Here is a 7,946-nt window from a genome sequence, read left to right as displayed (position 1 = left end):
GTATCAGAATTAGAAAAAGTACTGCACTTCGTTTGTATGAGTGTAAATTGCTGTAATATATTTCATGGTTATAATAATTATAAATTATTTATTTAAGAACCATAACACTAAACAAAATTTTAATCGCCTCCCCCATTAGACATAGTCACTGCTTTAGAGCTAAGCTATTAAATTGGCCAGGGATGGATTCTAGGCACTTTATAATTATTTTTCAATTCAGTTTGAAAATTTGTGCCCCCAAAACTCAGATAAATGTGCCAGTATCATTAAGTGCTAGGAAAAAAATGCAGTTTCCCTGTGTCCCTGTGGCTTCAGTAGAACTTGTAACTCTAGGACCATATACCCTTGCCAACTGCAATGCATTTGGAAATTGAACCTATGAAAACATATAAATAGTTTTCAGGTCAAGATAAAGAGAAATGAAACAGATGTAACTAGCCCTTGCTTTTGTATGTTTAAAGCAACTTGACCAGAACCAATTTAACAGGAATTTGACTCATGAGAAACTAGAGTAGCAGACCTAAAATTTCTAAACCAAACTTTTGTGCTAAATCATTAAACTTTTACAATAAAGTGAAAACCAAAAATCCAGAATTAATCATTATAACATAAAACTGTTGTGTCTTTCAAAAAACATGAAAACACTTTAATATAATTTATATTGTTTCTACACATTAGATGTAGGAAATAATTTTACTTAGTCTTAAGTATAATGTATTTGATTAACAAAATCCTAATTTACAAAATAGAAGTAAATATATGTAGAAATATATTCATTATCAAATTATAAAATAAAATTAACAATTCTTAAGATATCATCAGTTTATTTTTCTGATTTCAGATAATAGAGTTAAATCATTTTGGTATGCTTAATAATATTTATAAGTATTAAAATAATGGAACGTTGAGATTTGAATACAATGATAGTAAACCACTGAAATTTCACATTCACATTATACAGCCATCATGAATCCGTAAGTGAATGTTAATAATGTAAAAAAATATAAAATGATTGTAATATAACCATCTAACCATTAGCATATGGAGTTTTAAGACCACATTTAATCAGCTAATTTTCTCCGAAATATAAGCATTTGCTTTTCTGTCATACATGAAATGTCTCTGTGCCTTAATACTTAATTTGAAATGTGCTTACTGTAAAAATATACCAAAGTAAATAAAAAAGGAGACATTTATTTACAAAACAATATTGTATACATATTATATAAATGCAATTGTTTCAAAGTCTTTTTATACAATATTGATAGAATCAGTCATTTCCATTATTTCATCATAAAAACTGCAGTGTTGCAAAGGCAGGCTATAATTTTGAAATTTTGATAAAAATGAATACTTTTTGGCTGCCTTGTAAATGCAGTTTCTCCAAGTATGCTACAGAATTGAATCCAGACCTCTAGAAAAATAATTTTTCTTTCATTAAAGAAAATCCATTCCCCATTTGGAGGAGTATGAAAATGCACCTGAAGAAAGGAGAAACATTACTTTACTGAATGTATTTTATTTGATAAACCTGATAACATCAGCCATTCAGCCTATTGTATTAGCACCATTGGCATGAATTGTTAATGTACTGTATCAATCGGAATAGGAATGGGAACTTGCACATGGTGTACCATCCCTATTTTTGTGGAATCTTATCTTACCAAGTATGCTATCATACAATATAAATTCAAGTGTTTAAGGATGATTCAAATAATGGTATATAACAATCCTGCATTTTACCAATACTACATATAGATTTTTCTGTAAATATTAAATGAAACTGTAAAGAAATAGACTTTAAAGCATACTCCTTTAATTCACCAGAACACAAGGAGAATTGCTTTCATTTACCTGCATATGTTGTGATATATATGAACATAAATGGAATTTGATCTCCAAGTTAAAAAACTCCGGAAATCATAAAACTTTTTATTGTATGATTTGTTTTGACGGTTAAATGCCAACCGTTGCATATATTCTCTCTTTTAGTGTATATACTGTAGCTTGTGCGTAAGTGACTGTAGCATGCTCTAGGCTTACAGCCTGTGGTACATAATTTCACAGTTTCAAAATTGTTGAGGGGAAGACCTTCCACTTTTTAGGAAGTTATGAAACAAGTATAAATCTCATGAGCACCCACAGCGATCTACTACCATGGCTGGAATTTTCCCATATATTATTTGTTCTTTGCCATTAAAATATAGCATATTAATTGGAGACATCTTTGTGGGAGTACAACAGGGGCCTGCTGAACCTCTGGGGTTTGCTTGGTGCACAAGATGGGTATGAGGATATTTTTGTAAAAATACAAATTCACACTCTCCAGAGCAGTAATTGGCCTTATATCTTTTAGGTGCAATAATCCAATCCCATCCAAAAGCTTCAAAATCCACAGTTAGAGGGTAACGACAGCATCGAGATTCTGTGGAGTGCTCATCACAGTCGAGTCCAAAATCTCTCCTGGATCTTTTTGGTGTGTCTGTTACCTTGACTTCTAAAAAGGGATTCTGTATGAAAAGGAAAGAAGAGTTAGTAATAGATCCTGAAACACCTTCCTACCTCAAGCAGTCGTTGTTGAAGAAAGAAACTAATCATTTTGCTTCTGCCACATTTGTTTTTATGTTTTAATGTTGCCACAGCATTAAGGAATTTTCATTTATACTAGGCTTGATACTTCCCTTATGGCTCAAAAGACTATAGCAGCAATACAGATTCCCCTGTGGTCAAATCTTTGTCTTGCTTATTCTTGTTTTCCCCAGTTTGAGTATCTGAATGCCTGGCACATAATAGATGCTCTGAAAATATTGATGGCAAGAAAGGGAGAGATGGAGCAGAAGAGAGAGGGAGGAGGGAAGAAAGGAGGAAGGGGAAATGCTAGCTTCTCTCTTCCTGCTTGTTGGTTAAATATGGTGGCTAAATATGTCTGATGACTCCTGGAGGGATAGGTATACTCATCCATCCTCCATTCACTAGATCTTATTCAGGGATCCTTGGATATTAATGCCAAACCAAAATAGTTACCACCCAGCACTGTACAGATTGTAATGGAAAAAAGGAAGGTAGGGTGATGAAGGTAGTGGTAGGTATATTGGGTTGGAACAACCAACTCCAAGAGAGGGAGGGACAGATTCAGAAGAAGATACGATAATATTTCCTTTATTCTTTCACTGAAAAATGTTGCTGTTCAGATATTTAAACAATAATTTGCTAATCCTTCCCCCACCCCAATCTTTTCATGCATTTGAGACATTTTTCCTTTTATATGGAAGAGTCTGAGGAATACATCTTATTAACCATCTGTTTAATAATAAATAAAACCTCTGTCACATCACCAACTTTGATCATTAAAATGCTGTCTATAAAAAAGAACACATTCCTAAATAATTAATAGTAGTTTTTATCCTGTATCAAAATCAAAATAGACCTGGTAAATATTGGTATTTAAGATTATAAAAAATAATAACATCATTTTGGGAGTCAGTAACATTTTATGTAGCATATTTAAAGAAAAATAGATCACTTGGAAAATTGTATAATCTCTTAAAGAATATGTTTTCATTTAAAGTAGATATGACTTACTAATTATATATTCTTTACAAACAAGACCACTTAAAAACTGAAAAGCTAACACATTGCTTACAAGTATAATCTTTTGTTGTAAATTATATCAATAAATGGAAGTAAAAGATATGGTCACATTAAATAAGTTTTTGAAAACAGAAGTAAACACAAGCATAGATAAGCCAGAAGAGTGAGTAACTCTAAATTTATTCTAGGTTTTAAATGGTTTTTATTAATTTTTATAATATATAAGGCATTGTCTTCTGTTTGACCTGATATTAAATTAGTTGGCATTACCTAAGTAAACTCTTGCAGAAGAATAGTAAGACAGTTCAGAAATAAGCTTGTTGGTACAGGTTAACTACCCCGAAATTTTAAATTTTCTTAGGGGTAATTCACAGAGTAATCCACATATGCATCAGTGCATTAACAGCCTAGAAAATAAGGAACATTTATCTTGAGGGATCTTAAATATACTATATGTAATAGCATATAAGTCTAAACATATTGTATTTAGTTAGTTGCTATAATTAAAAGCATTTTATTTCAATTATAATTTTTAGAGTTTATTTTTTTCCACTTTATTAAGCCAAAAAAAATGTTAACACCTTTGGCACTCTTCTAGGGAAAAAAATGTTTTTTTGGATATGTCCTAGAATCCACTATGAAGACTTCATGTTTTTATTTATATAATCATATAGCACATCAATGAAAAGCACTTTATATTTCATTCCCAATTCAAAATAATTCCTTAAGAAGTTAAGGACTATGGTGTAACTTTTTTCTTTAAGTCCTCATGCAAACTAAAAGTATCAAGAGAGTGTTTCATAGGATATGAAATTGGACACCTACTTTTATTGGGTACAGGGCTACCATCGGGGTAAGATACCTTTGTCCGGCTTATGAGCATAGGAAATTGGTAGTTGTTTTCCACTACTATTCATTCACATTATGAATAAAAACATAAGGTTTTTAGAATGTTATTTTCAGTAATCACTTACCAGCCCATCTTCTCCTGGTCCTGGGAAGGTTACAGCAAGATCATGCCCATTCTCATCTAAAGCTTTGATTTCAATGCCTAAGTTGGATTCAGGTTGTTTGAGCCAATTTTGCAACACTGTCTTCACATCAATGCTCTGCCAAATACCAGTGCCTGGGTTCATGTCAAGTTTCAGAGATCGGATTCCAGTATACCTTGTACCGTCTTTCATGGGTTTGATGAGTCTCAGGATTTGCACAAACACTGTTGTAGGAGTCTTGACTGGCCTCAGATATATCCACAGTTGGGCCTTTACTACTTTATTGTATTGTATTTTAGAGCTAAATTTAAAGAAGCAACATTTGGGTTTTCCTTCCACTTGCATTAGAAGATCAGCTATAAATGAATAAGAAAAAAAAGAGTTACTGAAATCATTTTTCATGACAGATGCATAAACTCCTCCATATTAATCAGTGAGCATGTTTGTTGGAATAATGTGTGCACATTTAGTCTTTTAAAATGAAAAAAAATATGTAGAATTTCATTCATAACTCAGAAAACTATCAAATAAAATAATTACTATAGCTTTTCAGATTTTCTTAGATGTATGTTTTTTCAACTGTTTAGGAGGAACCTACTTCCTCTCCAGAGAACTGTGGACTAAGGAAAATTCTATTAAGGAATGAAAAGTGGATGAAATTTTAAGATGATGATGATTAGAGAGAACAAGAGAAACTGTGGAGGAACATCCACTTAGAATTCTTTGGGAATCTGAGTAGTTACACTTACTGAGCAGCTGTACCAATCAGTCTGGAAGAAGGAACCCTTCCCCCAGGCCTGAATTACCTGGGGACAAGACACTGAGCAACTAAGCCTCAGGAATTAGTAGAAAATATAGTACATCTGTTATGTTTGGGTGCTGGGATAGCCTTTTAAAGGAACAAAACTAGCAGGTAAGTAGCACCAAAATCTAAATGTTGCATTCAGCCTATCTCAAAACTTAGAAAACACTGTCTTTAGGGCCAGGCTGTCATTGTAAGCAGAAGCACTTAGAAATTTCTTTCCTTTTGGTTTTCCAAGATTGTTTATAAATAAGGCAAATCTACTCCAGGATTATCTGATAGCACAGTCTTAAAGGAAAATTATTCGTTGCATTATAACCTAATTACTTAATAAGAAAAACAGTATTTTGAAACTGTTTTGAGTCCAGTTTAAAGTGGGTAAACCACTCTATAAAGCAAGATCACAGACATATGGCACAAAACTCTTTCTTGTCATGCCTTCTCTGTTAAGGTGCCTGTCCCACTTTCCTTGAGTATAGTTTTGAACTGCCTGCAACGGGAATGGTATGACGTATATTATCTTCCAGAAGCAATGTAGATACTACAGGTAATAGTCCTCCCTCCTATGAAGAGTAAAATAATACTTTAGGAGGTTATTAAGCATGTGCCTGCCTGGAAATATGCAGATCGGGTACTTTCAACAATAGTACCATGGTCAAGGTATAAGTGGGACTTTGTGAGCCATAGCCTACTCAATTAAAATGTTTATTTCTTAGCATTTTCTGATAATTAGCTCATGATTATTATTATGCTATGTTTACTTCATCATTGCTCTTAGTAATACATTAAATTTATAAAAAATATTTTTTCATATTTTCCAGTGTTGTAATAGCTTTCAAAATTAGATAACTCTAATTTGTGAAGAACATAAAAACACTGTGAGAAATAGTTTTGAATAACAGAAGTCATTCTAGGTGTTCAGCAAATGCCCACATAGCCTTCAACATCTACAAATTTGTTTCCGGTTCTCTTTATTATGAAAAAACCTGTTATTATAAATGCATATTTCAGACAACCAAATGCAGTTATGAAATTTCATGTAGTTAAAAAATTTCAAGTTTTTCACATTGCTTGTAGTATCTCCCAATCCTTACCTTGGTGGTATTAAGCTGTGAAAGCATAAGCATGTTATAGTTGTCACATTAAACTGTATAACATTAATGCTATGCAAGCATTTTATTTTTAGCCTTTTAGCTCTCTAAGGAAACAAATTATGCAGCAGCTTTCAGTCTCATTAGTATATTTCTCATGAAATCTTGAAAAAAAAGAAACTCTTTTCCCTCCTACTTACATACAAGCCAACAGCTTGTTAAAAGAGCCTGAAAATAGATCGGTTTCTCATAAACACTAGAACAACAGTCAGCAGAACTGTTGCTCTACACTAATAGGACTACTCACACTCTGTGGGCATGGTAATGACCGTTTCCGTCGTAGCGTGGTAATCATCATCTTCCAAGGAGCCGTCACTGCTGTCATCTCTCTGGACATCGTACTGATCAATCAGTTCCCGGAGTGGAGGAGCTTTGGGCAAAAGTTGTCTTATAGCATCTTTGCTGATGTTAGGAGCTGTTTCCAGGCGAAGTTTACTGAGGATTTGGATTTTTATGGCTTCTAGTCTTGAGGATTTAGTGTTTTGTCTCCACATACATGCATTACACAGCCCCTCTTTTTCCACATTTTCCTTTTGCTCGCTGTTCTCATTCAGATCCACTGGACCAGCAACAATCAGCATAAATAGGTAAATACAAACATAGATTTGCAGTTTTTGCATGATTTTAAAATCAATACAATCTTTTTCCTTGTTCTTATTTCTTCCTTTTACTTTTCTTTTGCTTTTGAGTAATGCCAAGCAAAATGTTAATGCCTGCACAGTCTGAGAGACAACTTGCCACACCAGTGAATCTTTTATACTGTATTCCAAGTGGCTTTTTATATTCCAACTTTGATGAGACAAGTGTCGTCAGGATCTATGATTGGCTCTTGCTCCACAATGAATCTCGCTGTCAGAGGTTAAAACCCTGTCTGTCACAAGTCACCAAACAGTATTTTGTTACAGTCAAGGGTGAGCTGATTCATTTGACTACTTCATAAAAGAAATAAATCTACAAATAATGAAAGATATATGTGACATTTGAAAAATTAAAATCTATTTTAACAATAATATAAACTACACTTAGATCTTGTTCATCTTTATATGTGAAACTTTAAAATTATAATTTAAATAAGTAAATCTTAATTTACACTTCATACTTAAAAAGTTGAAATGTCTTTTCCTCAAAAAATAAAATGATTTTATATTATTTAGGCAAGGATTTGAAGTAAAAGGATTTTTATTTGTTGTAGTAAATTATTTTTAGTACTGTGTAATTAGGGAAATACAGATTTAAATTTAAAGTTAAGATAGTGATACTAGTAAAAGATTTTGGGCTATAATTTGAGAAACTTGTTTTCCTGAATAAATTCTTAACACATAATGAAAATCATACTTACTTTAATATTAAACTGCTCATGAAATTATTTTTAAATAATTTAATATCTTTTATTCATATGAAAATTGTGTT

The 7,946-nt window shown here is 32.5% G+C and overlaps 1 protein-coding gene across 1 annotated transcript; it reads right to left on the bottom strand.

The window, feature by feature from the left end:
• Positions 1-940: 940 nt before the first annotated feature.
• Positions 941-7,244, bottom strand: MSTN (myostatin). Its single transcript, XM_060151388.1, has 3 exons — positions 6,784-7,244; positions 4,566-4,939; positions 941-2,510 (listed from the first exon to the last, which is right to left on the bottom strand). The coding sequence occupies exons 1-3, from the start codon at positions 7,154-7,156 to the stop codon at positions 2,130-2,132; spliced, it is 1,128 nt and encodes a 375-aa protein (XP_060007371.1). The 5' UTR covers positions 7,157-7,244; the 3' UTR covers positions 941-2,129.
• Positions 7,245-7,946: the final 702 nt, after the last annotated feature.

This window comes from Lagenorhynchus albirostris, chromosome 6 (genome assembly GCF_949774975.1).
Source record: "Lagenorhynchus albirostris chromosome 6, mLagAlb1.1, whole genome shotgun sequence".
Lineage (NCBI taxonomy): Eukaryota > Metazoa > Chordata > Mammalia > Artiodactyla > Delphinidae > Lagenorhynchus > Lagenorhynchus albirostris.
The sequence above is the reverse complement of the archived record's forward strand: the minus strand, read 5'-3'. Positions and strand labels throughout refer to the sequence as shown.

Bases quoted from the DNA above. Each gene is read 5' to 3' on its own strand.
- MSTN (XM_060151388.1), bottom strand. From the start codon at position 7,156: ATGCAAAAACTGCAAATCTATGTTTGTATTTACCTATTTATGCTGATT. The intron at 4,940-6,783 runs GTGAGTAGTCCT...ATTCATTTATAG, and splicing joins CATTACCATGCCCACAGAGT to CTGATCTTCTAATGCAAGTG. The intron at 2,511-4,565 runs GTAAGTGATTAC...CTTTTCATACAG, and splicing joins GACCAGGAGAAGATGGGCTG to AATCCCTTTTTAGAAGTCAA.